This window comes from Python bivittatus, unplaced genomic scaffold (genome assembly GCF_059951505.1).
Source record: "Python bivittatus isolate LINGU-HERP-01145 unplaced genomic scaffold, Pbiv_v1 ctg000530_np1212, whole genome shotgun sequence".
NCBI classification, from domain to species: domain Eukaryota; kingdom Metazoa; phylum Chordata; class Lepidosauria; order Squamata; family Pythonidae; genus Python; species Python bivittatus.
In genome coordinates this window covers 6,966,301-6,981,898 of record NW_028277085.1, presented here as the reverse complement: position 1 = coordinate 6,981,898, position 15,598 = coordinate 6,966,301, and the positions used below count along the sequence as shown (strand labels likewise).

Here is a 15,598-nt window from a genome sequence, read left to right as displayed (position 1 = left end):
TCCATTCTACAGCATCCTGGAAGAGAGTATTGTCAGATCATAACTTTTGGAGAGAACTCAAAATCATAAACCAAGGACTGGCTTACCTTATGATACTTCTTCCTGGCAATGTAGCCTCGCAAGTGTGACTGGAGAATAACAGTAGCTGCTCGGGTGTGTCGATACCGCTTGCGGGTAGCGTACATGCGCTGGAATTTCTGAATAATGATGGCAGCTTTGGTCCTTCGTAAAAACATTGCAAGACTGACCAGGAAAATGGGGGAAAGAAAAGACAGAATGAAAATTAATTTATTAGATTAGAATATTATCTTCCTCCACGGACTCAAGGTAGTATACATAGTAGTTCCTCTTTCAAATATATTCCAACAACTCCATGAGGCAGGTTGAACTGAGTCACCAAGACTCACCAAGAGAACTTAGTGGCCCCAAAGTGGCAAATTTTATTGCCTATGTAAAGTTGCAAGGGATCTGGAAACACCTGGTTATGTGGGACTCTGGAACACCTGTAAGCTGACATTCAACTCCAAAGTGTTCCAGTTCAGAAATGGTTGTGTTCAACAACCTTACTCTGTGTAAAGAAGCAGAGATGTGCAGGTTCTGTTTCCTACCTATTATGCTACAGTTCATGCTGCAATCCACATGGAAAACTGCACCCCTCAAAGTATGGAAGAAATGATTCCTTCAATATGTACACTATGTGTACATGAATAAATCCTAATGCGCTTCTTCTTCCCCTGCAGCAGACTTTTAATTGCCTCCACATCTTTCACTACACAGTAGTGATCATAAAAAGTTAGACCTTTTGTGAGCAAAACTTCAAACTTGAGGAGCCATAATCTAGCATCTAAGAAAGAAGCAGCCGAAGTAGAAATATACATCAGAAAATGTCTCTTTCCTCCACCACAGTTCTACACCATGGCTCCTGACCTGTAGTCTGACTATAATTGATACTAAAGATGGTCCTTGTTGCAGATGCCAAAATAAAATTTTGTAAAAACTATCAGAATCTTGGCAAAGCACCAAGTCTACAACAAGATTTTGTTGTTCTCACTCAAATTCTGTAGGTTTCAGCAACATTCTTTTTTAAAAAATCTGAAATAATAATTTTGGGTCCCATAGACGCCATCAAGATAGTCACAAACACGTTAGCAACATGTACTATGTTTCTACACTGGCTTACATGGTGGTCTTCAAAAGCTTTTGATGATGCAGTAGTAATCTGAATAAAGGAACGATTAGGATCTATCGTTCTATGCTATTGTCTCTGAGTTTATTTTATAAAGAGCCTCAGGAAACTATATTAGATAAAACCTGGCTAATCAAATATTATTTTTGGGAAAGTCAAAGATGCAGCACAAAATTACATTCTGATAAGGGCTCTACTGGATAAGACCAATGGCTCATCTAATTGAGCACTAGCCAGAGTGGCCAACCAAATGCCTCCAAGGTGATCGATCAGAAACAGGGTCTTCAAGAAATGTCTCTACTTCCCATACTTAGGACTGAGTCTTCACGGCCCCTGAACCCACAAAATGCATATGACTAGTAGCCACTAATATTCAATTTCGATGATTTGTGTTTTTCAGCCTATACCAAGCCTGCAACTAATTTTCACTCCCCTAATCAAACTAAAAATAGCTCATCTACCCCATATTATGCTCCACCAGACATTCTACAACCTCTTGCAATCCAATCATAAGCAGGCTGAAAAATAGAAAGCATTTGTCTTATGAATATCCAATGGCACAGGCCTATCTTCCAATAAACAGCCTATAATAATCTGATTTTAAAGAAAACTGAATAGACAGCAAGGAAACAACTTACAGCAAGTCATCATAAGAATGAAAGAAGTTTAATTATAAATTATAAATTATAAAAATAAAAAATAAAAAATTAGAGCTAGTTTGGTCTAACGGTGAAGGCACCAGGCTAGAAACCAGGAGACAGTGAGTTCCAGTCCTGCCTGGGGCACGAGAGCCAGCTGGGTGATTTTGGGCCAGTCACTCTCTCTCAGCCCAACTCACCTCACAGGGGTGGGGAAAATAGGAGGAGGAAGGAGTATTAGGTATGTTCGCCGCCTTGAGTTACTTATTAAGTAACTAAGGTGGGATTACAAAAACAAATTTCCCCAGAGGATCATCTTACCATCGTGCTTGGTACCCACGGACATATCTCTGAATGGTAATAGCTGCCTTCTTCATGCGCAGGTACTTCTTTCGCATCAACCACCCCCTGATGGTTTTTTGGATACGGATGCAAGCTGCCCTTAGTTTATCAGCCCTTATTTTTTCCAAATAAGCTACTTGACCAGCCCGGAAAAATATTTTTGTCTTCCCAAACTGGTATTTATCCTTGTCCTATTTTCAGAGGGAAAAGTATAATCAGTATCAGACTGACATTTTGCAATATCAATAAAAAGACAGAGTGGATTCAGAGATAGAAGAGCTCATAAAAATATCTTATGATATTATGAAGGTCCTATGATGCAGAAGCAGCAGAATATATTAAAATATAAATTTTAAAGGATAAAAATATTTGGACCATATAGTTCTATTTTCTAATATATAATGATAATTTCAGAATGTCAAGAAAATCTAGGGTGCTATTATTCACTCTGTGTTAGGCAATTCATTCTAAGCATGAATGGTATTTCCCAAAAAGCAGGAAGGTTAAACACACATCAATATACCAAAGTGTCAAAGTTTAAAAGGGAGAATTAGGAAACTAAATTAATTCGTCTTCTCTATAGGACATCTAAATGAAGGAGCCTTTCATCCAGTTTAGCTGCCATGGCATAAATGGATTTTCAATCTTACACACGCTTACCTGAGACAAGACCCAAAGAATTCGGGATGTGGAGGGAACTATTGCTACATAATTGTACTTTCATTTCTACACCCTGGGCAAAGGTCAAATTCCACTTGACACATCAGACTTCTGTAATTGGAACTTCTAATATCTTTCTCAGGAACTAAAAGCCGTTTTCAGGGGATGGATAACTCAGTCAGATCAAGGCAAAGGAGTCTTTATACCATGCTATTTTCCTGCTAAAAAAACCCCTCCCCCTCCCATGCTACTATTTTTTTAAGAGGTGAGAAATTAAAATGATATTTTGATTATGTGTCATCAAGTCAGTGTTGATTCTCAGCAACCATATAAATTTCTCCTTGAAAAATCATATTTACATGTTGAAAATGAAACAATTTTAAATATAAGTATCTCCTTCCCCTCTATGCTTAACTAGCTCTTCCAGGTGTTAACAAGTAATAATAATAATTAAAAAAACAAAAACAGAATCCAAACCCTACCTAAATATCATACACAGAATCCATTTGAAAACACAAAACATTAAGCGTGTGGAAAATAAAACATGCCAATTCTTGAATGCTTCAGATTAAGAAGCCAATAATAGTCCAGTAATATGAATATAATCTAAATGGATCAGCAAGCAAGGGTGTAGGACTATCCTTTGGGATTGGGGGTGAAACAACAGCATCTATCTGAAAAACTGGATTACAATTTACAATTGAGCCACACTAGTAGAGAAGACTGGAGAACCATTTCACTGAGCATCCTTCAAATGACAGGGATCCACCCAGCATGGGTTAGGGTTAACCTTAAGTGCCATAAATCCATTACCAGAATCAGCTTTTCCAAGACATTTTTACAAGTCTGTTTCCTGTCACTGAGGACATCTTTCTGCTTCATCAGGACACGATAGCGGCTGAAGAATTCTTGATATGTCCACCTGGTTTCAAGAGGCAAAGTGGATTAGCCAATCAGAAAAGTTCTTTGAAGTGCACACTGTATTCCCACACCTGTGTGACATGCTTACCTAGAAGGGAAACCAGCTGCACTGATACGGATTGTTTCCAGCACACCACAAGCTCTGAGCTGTTGTACGGTCCGCTTTTCATCAAACCTACATGGGAACACATAGCTCGGAGTTATCTGGGAGACAGAAAACTGTAAAAAAACATCTACAGATATGTGCTCAGTGACAGAAGTGTGATCATAGCACAGAAGTGTTTATCATGAGGGAAAGGATGAGTTGCTCAAAAATTAACAAAATGATGCAAATGAGTCCTTGGCTTCCAAAATGGGCTCCAGCAGATGTTCGTTGAGCAGGAAGTGTTGAAATCAGTTTAGCAGCCAAGTAAGGCCATAGGAGTATAAGAAACTTGCTATAATGAGCCAAAGGACTACTAGTCAAACATGTTATCTCAATGCATTTAACTCATAAACAAGAAAAAATCTTTTTCAGGTTCCATCACAGAAACAGTGTTCCATTAATAAAAATTCTATCGCGGGACAACAGCCTTGACATTTTCCAAGGTACAAATTTAGCTATAGCTAATAAAATGACCAAGGACATGACGTCTGTTTGTTTCTGTCCAAATCAAATACCAGCAAATGTTTTTCCCCCCCAATATGTTCAGAGGGCAAATATTATAGCATCATGAACTTACATAAATGGAAACTTGAAGTCATTTGGTTTAATACACCGCACATAATGTGGAGTTGTGGCATTAAGGGTCTCCATCAAAAGATGCAGAGAATTTCTGAACTATAGGAAAGATCAAAAAGGAAAAAAGATGTACAGGAAAACATTGATGCATCTTCTCCTTCTTTAGACTGAAACCTCTCCATGCAGCAATCTCCAATAACATCTCAGACAGATAAGAAGTCATCTACTATCCATTTATTTTTTAAAAAAAAGCCAGTCTGCATCTGTATTATTCACTGAAATAAATCCTGATCAGAGTTATGCAATAATCCAAGGAGCCAGGTATCCTATCCTTAATTGAGCATCTGCACAGGCAAACTAACAGCCAAGAAAACATCATTTACAAAAGTGGGTTGGGTGGTGGGGGAGATTTCACTATTTCTCCACAAAGGTTACAGCAAGTGCTTCTTCTCCCATCCAATCTGAGGGATACCCCTGAGTAACATAGGGCTGCATGATCTGGAAACAGCACAAAACAGAGAAATGCAGTAGTACTCAATTGACAGCAATTCATTCTCTTCACCTGATGCCCCACAGTTTTCTTATGTTCTTTGCTCGTTTGGATCATTTTCGACTTGGCTGGTTTTATGGCTGCTCGAGACAGTGGGGTACGACCAGAGGGCGTTGCTGAAGTGGGACTGATGGCCTTCTCCTCTTGAAACAGCTCAGGTAGCATCTTAAACTGATTCAGACACAGAGTTTAAAAATGTCATCTCTGAATTAAGCAAGTTTTCCCCAAGGTAATGCAATAAAAAGGGGAACCAAAACCAGGAGAGATTATCATTCACAGATTGGTTTTATTGCTTCCCAAATGCTTTGAAAAATAAGATAGTTTTGCTTTATAAAACATGTTAATTAAATTGGCATACGAATGCAAGAACAGCCCTTTCTAGATCAGAGCAGTGGTGTATCTAGCCAGGAGACTCTGTCATACAGAGGCCAACCAGAGGCATCCAAGAAGCCCACAAGCAGTACATGGTGATGCAAGACCTTCTCCACTGTTCTCACAGTGCAATTATCAAGCATACTTAACTCACTTCAAGCATGCTGTGGGTGCAACATTCTTACTCTCTTATGCTTGCACCAGACCAATAGGTTTTTTCATATCACACAGCATACATGGTTCAAGAGTGGCCATTCCACCAATGCAATATGCAGAAACTGTCATATGTTGCTCACTCTAAAAGTTGTGAAATCTGACAGCCTAGTATTTCTCACTCATATTTATATTTCCACTGTGAATTTTGAGAAAGAATGATGGTACCTTCACTGAAATACAGGACAATATTCCATTAAAAAAGAGATTACAGGGAAATAGAATGGTTTTCAAATGCCTAGAAATCTGTAAGCTTTCAAGAAAGGTAACACAAATCAGACAAGACGGAAAGCAACTTTTCCTTCTGATTCCAACTATGTACTTAAGTTTCCTATAATATGATAAGGAAGGAGAAGATCTGTCATATTGCACCTATTTTATTGCTGTAACTGGGTTAGATTTATATCCTGCTTTTCTCTAAGTGCTGAAGGCAGAAAATGATGATTAAAACCCAGTCATTATAGGGTTGGTTTAATGATGGTTAAATGAAGTGGCAGGGAGGAGAATCTCAACACTAACCTTACTTGATCTGAGAACCTTGATCTGTTCTTCATAGACAGTATCTTTGTTTTTTTCCAAAAATCCTTCACACTGGTACTCCACCTGGAAATGCAAATATCGAATTTTACCAAAAATGGTATAGTGGCTATAGTTGTAATAGTAATGACGTTATAGAATCAGTGGCACAGAAAGACAGGTATACCTAGAGGAGCATAAATGTCTTCTGTTTTATGAGATTTCCAGTTTCAGATTTAAATTTAAATGCTTTGCCAACATTTCTGATTGTGGTAGTTAGTAAAGGAAGCCATTACACTCAGCACAAAGCGTACTTGCTTTGCTGAATTGCCTGCCAAACATTTTCCGCCCAAAGAATTCCTTCCAATGACAACTGCAAAGGGGTCTTTTGATAGCCCCAGAAGGAATAAGTACAAGAAGAAGTAATACCCACACCAGCCAGGAAACAAAATCGCTTACCTTATCTGCAAAGTGTTGAATAATAAAAGCTTTGTTGGACAAGCGAGGTTTCTCAAAAAGTGCTGTCTTATTCAAGTGAGTATTGTATAATTTCTGGGCCCAACTATTATCTGAACCTTTAGGCATCTAGAGAAGGGAAAGATAGGAAAATGACTTCACGTTTCTGATGGGGACACACCATGGGGGAAAAAGGAATCACAGAAAAGTTATAAATGGTGCCATTGTGAAAGGAAGAGATATTCCTTTTTTCCTGTGCAGGAATTTTGTAACATTTTAACTGGCCTTTACTGCAGTCCACAGGGGAGCCATGGACCCCCTTCTATCCCAGAGAGTTTAGCTAGAGAGACACGTGAAATGACATTGAGCAAAACTCAGCCACACATTCAAATGAGATGGGAATGGGTGTTCCTTATGGAAGCTGTGAATGGGCAGGACCCACATGCCTCTCAGGACATCCCACCAGGCAAACTGTGCTGAAGAAGATAAAAGAGATGTTCTGCTAAAACCAGGGAGGGTATAGATGGGTATTAATTCTATTTTGTTCTATCGACATCTTTCTACAGGAAAAACACGAGACAATTTTGACTACCAACCTTGCATTCCTCATCCAGCAGATCCAAAATCCCCAATTTGGCCTCTATGAGGTTAATGCAGGGCTGATTGTCATAGAAATCAATCAAGGTCCAAGGAATTTGTTCCCTCATGTATTCTTCTTGCTCCAACTTAAAGACATGCTGTTTGGGAGGGGAGAGTATGGATCATCAGAGCAAGGTTACAGTACTGATTGTGTATTTGTGTTCTTCCTGGGGCTTTAACTATGATACAGAAATTGAAATGGACAGCCTGTTTGATCAGATGCCACAGACTAACATAGCTATCCCTCTAGAAAAAGATACATTTAAAGACCTCCTTTATTAAGCAGAGATACAAGTCAAATATTTTTCTTAAACTAGGAGTCAGTTACAAAAGCTTGCAGCATATGAAAAAAGTTACAAAAAATTATACAATAAGATTGCATAGCTCAGACCATGCCTCCCGCTTATATTATTGCGATTATCACCTAGACAAATTTTTAAAAGGGTCCTGTCTGAATGAAGATGATATAAACGGGGAAAGAATAAGGAAACAATCCCTTTCAGAGCTAAAACCTCAGGGGTGAAATGACAAGCAGAAGCAGAAATCCAATTAAATACATTATTGGAAAGACATCTGTACTGTACCTGCCATGTCTTGGACCAATCTAAGAAAGTTAGTGTGGACATGACCCCCAAGAAGTTCACACCAGTCCAGAAGATCTAAGTATTAAATGAATAATTAAGCTGTGGGTGGATAGGATCACACCAAAAAACCAAGTTTCTTACTTACCATATTGAACTGTTGCTGTAATTTCTCATTGGCGTAATTTATACAGAATTGTTCAAAACTGTTGATCTCAAATGTTTCAAACCTGAAAAACAAAACCAATTGCCAGCATATCTTAAAGTATTCAATTAACAGCTTCATGGTTGAGGCCTAAAAACTTCAAAGAATTATATCAGCAATACAAAATGGAAAGGAGGGGCAAGACGAAAACAAAACAATATTTATACAATGTCTACATTCCTAGAAGAAGGAAACAGTCCTAGTTTAGTCACTAGCAATAGAGAAACTATGAAATTCCCATCCTGGAATTCCTCTGTGAGGAAACTGAGAGCAAACAACAGATGAATGAAAAGAATCCCACCAAACAGGCAACTTTGAAAAAGACATCAGCCTACAAAGCCTTCATATATTTATATTTATATTTATTTTGGGGGGTACCTTCGAGTCAGTGTTGATTCCTGGTGACTGTCTGAACAAGTCCCTGCAGTTTTCTTGGCAAGATTTTAGAAGTGGTTTGCCATTGCCTCCTTCCTAGGGCTGAGAGAGAATGACTGGCCCAAGGTCACCCAGCTGGCTTTGTGCCTAAGGCAGGACTAGAACTCACAGTCTCCTGGTTTCTAGCCTGGTGCCTTAACCACTACACCAAACTGGCTCTCTTTCATATAATTATTCTCAAATTCATTTGGACACCACTAGCAGGAATCTCGATGTAAGCTATTTTGTTTTGTCTATTACATAATCTGATTTTATAAAAAATCAAGATATTGTTTTAGATAATCTATTACATTGACTATTATAAACCACCTAAAGTCATTTGGGTGGTATAGAAACCGAATAAATGGATAAAGATACTGAGACAGAAAACACTCACCCATAAATGTCTAATACGCCAATGAAAGAATGCTGTTTCACAGTGGATTGCAAAGCTTTGTTCACATGATCTACAATCCAGGTAAAAAGGTTAGCATAGATATGTTTTGCAAGAGCGTCCCTAGCATTGATGGCTTGCAGCTTGGAAATTGGTTTGATGTAGGTCTCTGTGGCAGTAGCAAGCTTCCTATGGCAAAGCCAGTGAGCCATCTGTTCATATTCCACTCCCATGAGATCGCAGAAGATCTTGAGGGGTTCGTGTTTAGGCTACAACGACAATAATCTCCTTAGAATTGAAAACAATATTATTACTAACAACTCATCTAAAAATTTCAAGCAGACAAAAATCCCCCCTACCATGCCTTAGATTTAATGAGAGTCCTTCCCTTTGGAAAGATGGAATTTGAAGAAAAATGAGAAAGAAACTAAAAAGAAAAAATAGAAGCTATATATGAACAGCGATGGGGAAAATATAGCTTATCTCCATTTTGGCAATACAACTACAACATAAACACACAAGGAAGAGTAGGAAGCTTAGAAATGTTAATGGGATCAACTTTAAACTGTTTTGGAACTTACTGGTATTGTACAGCTATCAGCATCTCGAGACATGAATGACACATTGCCCAGGTGAAGAATAGCAGCAAGGATTTGGAAGATTCCCATCTGACAGGAATCAACAATGCCTGTCATATTGGGGTAGGGAAGCAGGGGAAGATAAATAAAAAGTCCCGTTCAATAACAACGTCCTACTAAGTACTGAAACAAGAATGATACAAGGTATAGTTAATAATAAGGTAATAATTAGTCACTGAGTGGGAGAAGGGTCACCCTTTTAGTTTTTCTACCAAAAAGACAAGAACATACAGCCCCATCCCCCAGCTTTCAGACTGCAGACTGACACTTGGGGGAGATGCAAACATGGGCTTTTTTGAGGTTGTTATCTACCCTGCGTGATGACCTCCCTGTTTACAATCAGGCAAGCCCCAACATTCATAGGCTTTAGGTGTCTTCATAAAATATAAATGTTTCTATGTCAGTCTGCCCCTACAGAATCTCCTCTTAATATTTGTCTTCTTACAAATGGTTTTTATGCTAATGTTATCACATTCTTGCATAATTACAACACACTGTTTCAGCACTTTTACAATTAAAAGCAATCCATTAATACTTTCAATAAACACATACTTTTATCCTTAAACAAGGCAGGTGCCTAGAGTGAGAGAATACTGAGTTTTGCACCAAGAAATAAAAGTGACAGCCTTACAGTGCTTCAGATCTTAATTTTCCCAGAAAGTCAGCCTCTTAGTAACCATGCACAGTTTTAAGAAAGCCAAACGATGTGTAATTGAAACAGACATGTGCTCCTCCCCCATTAGCAAACTCCCCAGAGCAATCTGTATTTTGCAAACTATCATGCCCAGTAAGTGGAACCCCGTCTTAAGCAGTTATTCATCCTTTTCGCCGCCTTCTTTTTGCAAATAATAATATACCACATTGGTTAGTTATTCTAAGAGCAGCACTGAAGAGTCGTGTGCTTACCTAATAGAGTGCAAGCCCGTCGCGTATTAGCCATTTCCTTAGCATCATCAATTCCATCAATTACTGGGCTGCCCCCTTGCTTTGTATAGTGAAAATAGCCTGCATTCCCTATTTGAACAAAAACAAGTTGATTTTTATACCAAAATGCACTTCAAAATTATGTTATGAATTTCATATAATAGTCATGTAACTATGACCAAGTAAATTGAGAATGTACTATTTGTTCATTCAATAGAAGGGAATATGTGTAGCTCAGGGTTGAACTGTGGAGTCCTTGGGGATCTCTGAGCTTGGTTGTTAAACCCCATTCCATTCTAGCACTGAAGATGTTACCTAGCCGGGTAATGAAACATTTACAAGAAAACAACCAAGCTCAGAGAACCCCAAGGACTCCACATATTTGTTCATTATTAAGAATTTCTACTCCTTACTTTGTAGGCTGAAGTTACTAAAACAAATTTAAACTAGAGACTCCTGAAATCAAGCCAAATTTATCCAAGCTTCTTTAAACTTCAGAATCAGGTTTTGCAGAGATTCAATGCAGTCAGAGGGATCAATTTCAATTCAATTGAATTCAATTTATTTATTGTTTTGACCACAGGTCATAACAAATCAGAGGGATCAAGAAAATAATTATTTCTGTTAAAATATCACTGATATTGTTAAAGCGTTTGTAATATGCATAGCACTAGATTTGGTTCATGTTTATACATGGAAGACATATGACTATTACTCAATAGATAATAAAATTACTTTGGTAAATGCCAAAATATAGTACAATAGATGCCGATACATACCCAATCGCAAAGCTTTAAATTCAGGTAATGCTGCAGAAGCACAAAGCTGATAGAAGATATGGTAATTTCTCTCTTCTTCTGCCTTTGATACAAATAAATTGGATGAACTTCTATATGACACATATGACCCTTAGAACGTTTTGTCTAAAACAACCCATAAATTGCTCCCTTTCAATTTCTACCCACTGGTTCTAGAGCCTCCCTCTGGAACGACACAGAACTCCTCTGCTCCATCTTCCTCATCAATTATCTAAATTGTTACCTGCTATTGTGATTCCCCTTAATGTTCTCTTCTCCCAATGAAAGTTACCTAATTTTGTCAATTGTCTCTCATAGCATATGAGCACATAGCAAATCATACACTACCTGGGATCTGTTGGTTTATCAATACCTTTCTTAAAACATAGCCTCTAGGACTAGATATAGTCCAAAAGTAGACTGACCAGTGGAAACTGAACAAATATAATGGAACTGAACATTATGAAATTCTGAATGCTATCCTTCTGTTAATACTATTTAAGGTTGAATGATCTGGCATTGCTTGTTTGCCATTACAGTATAAGTGTGATGGACTGGAATGGAGGAAGGGGGGTGAAAACAGTGCTCTCGTCTCCAGAGCAACACTCTGGAGATAAGCGGAGAAAGCTGGCGCATCCCTAAACATTCCAGAAGATAGTAGAGAGTTGTGCCTCGGAACTACTGGTCAGTCTGAAAAGATTCTGTAAATAAGCGCTAGCTAATAAACCTTGCTGATTGAACCTACACGGTCTCCAGGAGTTCCTTGGGCTAGGCCTGACAATAAGATCTTTCTACAGCAACATCATTTGCATTTGTGAGAGTTACTTCCCATAGATAGGTATAAGAGTTATCAAAGCAGCTATACCCACAGACTGCTACTCCTTCACAAAAGAAACAACCTTCCCACCCTCTGCATAAAAAAAAGTGGGGGGAAATGAACAAGAGTTTAACCACCACCCTAAATTGCTTATCTATAGGTGTCTATGAAAATAAGATACTTTCTTCCTGGGATTAACTATTTCCAGCCTAGATTGCAAAGAGGAAGACTGCCAGCATCCCATTACAGATGTAACCAACCTAGTCCTGCCATCATGCACAGCTCTGCCCCACAACTCATAATTATGCAACTTCAAAATAGCGCAGAATCCATTTTACCTGGAATACCACTCTTGATTTTTCTAGGAGGTAAGTCCTCATGTTAGCGCCAGTGATCCGATACCGCTTATCAAAACCAATTTCAATGTATTTCCCAAAGCGACTGCTGTTGTCATTTCTTGTAGTTTTAGCATTCCCAATAGACTGTGGGGAAGGAAACAGAACAGGCTCAACTATCTCAAGAACCACTCCAATTATAGATGACACCTTACGAAGGGCTTCTTTCTCACACACATGGGAGCGAATGCCTCTTCTAAGATTATGGCTTTTTGAGAACACATCTGCATTATCTAAAAACAAAGATGGACTACATCATACTCAAGAACTATTGCTTTAACAATTGCCAATTTTAATCAATAATTTAAAATTCATCTTAAAAAGTGAGACCTTTCACCCTAATTTAATCTATAACATTTCTGCAGTTAACATTTTCAAATGCATACGGTATTACTAGGCACAAGCAGACCTCTTTGTGTGGGCACAGAGAATCATTTTATTAAAAACCATGTACAAGATGAACTGTACACTACTCCAACAGATCTTCTTTCAGAAAATGAGTTTCATCATCCATACACTTTTGTTAACAATAACTGCATGTTAGTGACAGTCCAGCACACACCCACAAATGTGGACTGTTTCATTCTAAGATTGAAACAGGGGTTCTGTTGGAGACTGAGGATGGGGGAGTATTTTTAGAACAATGATTGTATTTGTACATCACCAGGGATGTAGTGAAGGGATGTGCATAGGCTAAAAAAAATTAATGCACATTTTAAAGCAGGCAAATATCATCTGTTAGCTTCTCAGACTTCAGTGTTTTCTCTGAGGTCACAGTTGCAATCCTTACAAAAACTAGGTAGGAAATTATTTTTTCTTAGAGAAGAGCAACAGAAGCCTTAAACAATCTTGAATTATTGTCCTATGTTGCTTAAGGATACCTTGCATCTGTGCTGTCCCTTTCCCAAACTTTGATGGGATTGGGAAACCTCCCCAACACAGAAGCATAATCACCCCATTCAGTGTATCCATCCCTGCCGTAGCCTTGTGAGTTGTTGTCCCTTCTAAATATAGAGCAATAGAAGGAAACTGCCTACATGCATTAACCCATTGCCCATTTATCTAATGTTTTATTAAGCTAGAAATGTTGTGTTACCACTATATATGAAAAATATATGCTTAAAACCTATATACGTCTATATATTATTTTTATGCCACTTGTTTTATTTGCGCTTTTCTTGCACTAGGTGAAGAAAGGAGCCTATCATGGTAAGCAAAACATGAAACCAGTTAAAGCAAGTTAGCATTTTAAGAAAAGCTTTGTATGAGAACAAGTTTGTGCTGAATGTTCTTAATAATGATGCAGACTGTCTGCTTCACCATGGAGTGAACAATGTGGGATTCTCATGTTCAGTCCTCTCGGAGCCCCAGGACAGGTCTCCTGCAGGTGAGAATAAAGAACATAAGAACTTTAAAAGTTCACTAGAAACCTGAGGAAAATTGCAATAGCTCCTTGCAATCTTCCGTTATCTTAGGGACAACATTAAGAAAAGCTGGTTGGAGTAGCAAGGCGTTCTGAGAAATCCCCCTTACAAGTCAGGATCATTTCACACCTGGAAGGAAAAGTGAAAATGCACACTACATGCCTATTGGTTAGTATACATTTTACTGATAAGTGTTCAGTAAAGTTGCTTGCAAATTCCACACAACACGGCAAACCAGGCAGAATTACCTGAGCTCTGAATACATCAAAAACACCTCTGACAAAGTTGCATTAGGGCGGATAGTGCCACCTCCACTTTTGTTTGAGTTTCAAGAGATGCTTAAAATAAGAAAAAATATATTTTAAAATATTCAAGAAAAGGGGAAGTTGGTTTTGTCAGTAGATCTCTTGAATATTCTGCATCTAATAAGTAATCATCAGTGAATTTTTTTTACCTTCCCTCCCCATCCACTTCTCTTTTGCATTATATTTTTGTTTCCATCATTTCCTGTTTTTCTTCAAAATCTGCCAACCCTTAAAAATCCAAATCAGTTATCTGATTTCTATATAATCCAGCATGGTTGAAGCAGTAAAGGGGAAGAAAGTCACCCATGTGGCAAAACTGCTCCCTAATAAAGTTAAAATGACCAAAATAACATTCTGGTCTTACCTCCATTATAGGATTAGAAGCTAATACTTTCTCTTCAACATTAGCTTCGCTTGCAGACCCGCTCACTGTGGCAAAGTATCTCATAGCATACTTAGCAGATACTGTTTTTCCAGCTCCTGATTCCCCACTTACAATAATTGACTGGTTCCGTTCATCTCTGAAACAGAAACAAATTAGTTTTGATTGTATATGACTGTATCCATCATGACAGCAACAAGCTTATTGTATTTGGGGGAGTTTGCATATTGTAAGATGCAATCTAACTTACCATACCCTTAATTTTATCCATTGTCTGTGAACACGCTAAACAAGAATTCTGCATTACTTTGGTATTCAAAACTACATCATATAGATGGCAATCTGTGCACAAATCCAAAAAGGCAAATTGGTATACTAATCCCCAAATTACAGATAAGGACAGAGAAAAGCTGAAATTTAAACCAAGGGGTCTCCTTATTCACAGAAGAGTTTCCTAGACACCACACTTGTCATTTTTAACTCAGCCACAATCTCTTCTGAAACATTAGTGATACTTCATTAATGATGATATTCTTGTGAAAAGCCAACCCTCCTCATCCCACAAACCTGGCCATTTGTTTGTATGCCTCCTCAGCCACAGCAAAGATGTGGGGGTCCATATCCCCCATGTTTTGGCCACTGTAGGCATTGATGATATCTTCGCCATAGATAGGCAGCTGCTCGTAAGGATTTATGGCAACTAAAACTATACCTGAAACCAAATAACAACAGAAAGAAGACATCACAATATTACATGGAAAAGCAGTGGAATCATTTCAGGAAAGATTTAACCCATGTTGAACTGCAACCACAACAATAATAGTATGTTTCCCCTTTCATTTTGTCAATGTATTGGCTAAGTGATATTGATATCATGAGGAATTTGAGGGGTTATCTGTAACCCTGCAACAAGAATTTAAAATAATATACAATTGGCAAAAAGCAAAAAAGGATTTTGATTTAAGAAAGTTTTAAACAGATTGGGAGATCAGAGAGATTTGGAATATTGGTTATTTTTGCTGTAAGATTTGGAAAACAAGTATCTAATGAAATAATATACTTGTGGGAAACGACTGAAATGGAACTAAACCCATATTAGGAACTGAGG

The 15,598-nt window shown here is 38.1% G+C and overlaps 1 protein-coding gene across 5 annotated transcripts in view; it reads right to left on the bottom strand.

The window, feature by feature from the left end:
- The window catches only part of MYO5A (myosin VA), a 57,036-nt gene that overhangs the window by 24,995 nt on the left and 16,443 nt on the right, over positions 1–15,598 (bottom strand). For 4 of the 5 annotated variants that reach the window (XM_088148520.1, XM_088148521.1, XM_088148522.1 and 1 more), the window contains exons 4-20: positions 15,058–15,202; positions 14,473–14,629; positions 12,323–12,466; positions 11,150–11,231; positions 10,353–10,460; positions 9,390–9,496; positions 8,812–9,077; positions 7,944–8,025; positions 7,172–7,312; positions 6,579–6,704; positions 6,123–6,206; positions 5,031–5,189; positions 4,470–4,567; positions 3,836–3,922; positions 3,640–3,748; positions 2,146–2,357; positions 87–243 (exon numbers count right to left, since the gene is read on the bottom strand). In XM_088148520.1, the coding sequence (XP_088004646.1) occupies positions 87–243; positions 2,146–2,357; positions 3,640–3,748; positions 3,836–3,922; positions 4,470–4,567; positions 5,031–5,189; positions 6,123–6,206; positions 6,579–6,704; positions 7,172–7,312; positions 7,944–8,025; positions 8,812–9,077; positions 9,390–9,496; positions 10,353–10,460; positions 11,150–11,231; positions 12,323–12,466; positions 14,473–14,629; positions 15,058–15,202 (2,264 nt within the window). Of the gene's footprint in view, positions 1–86; positions 244–2,145; positions 2,358–3,639; positions 3,749–3,835; positions 3,923–4,469; positions 4,568–5,030; positions 5,190–6,122; positions 6,207–6,578; positions 6,705–7,171; positions 7,313–7,943; positions 8,026–8,811; positions 9,078–9,389; positions 9,497–10,352; positions 10,461–11,149; positions 11,232–12,322; positions 12,467–14,051; positions 14,142–14,472; positions 14,630–15,057; positions 15,203–15,598 lie in introns of those variants that run through there. The other variant, XM_088148525.1, reaches the window with a different exon arrangement.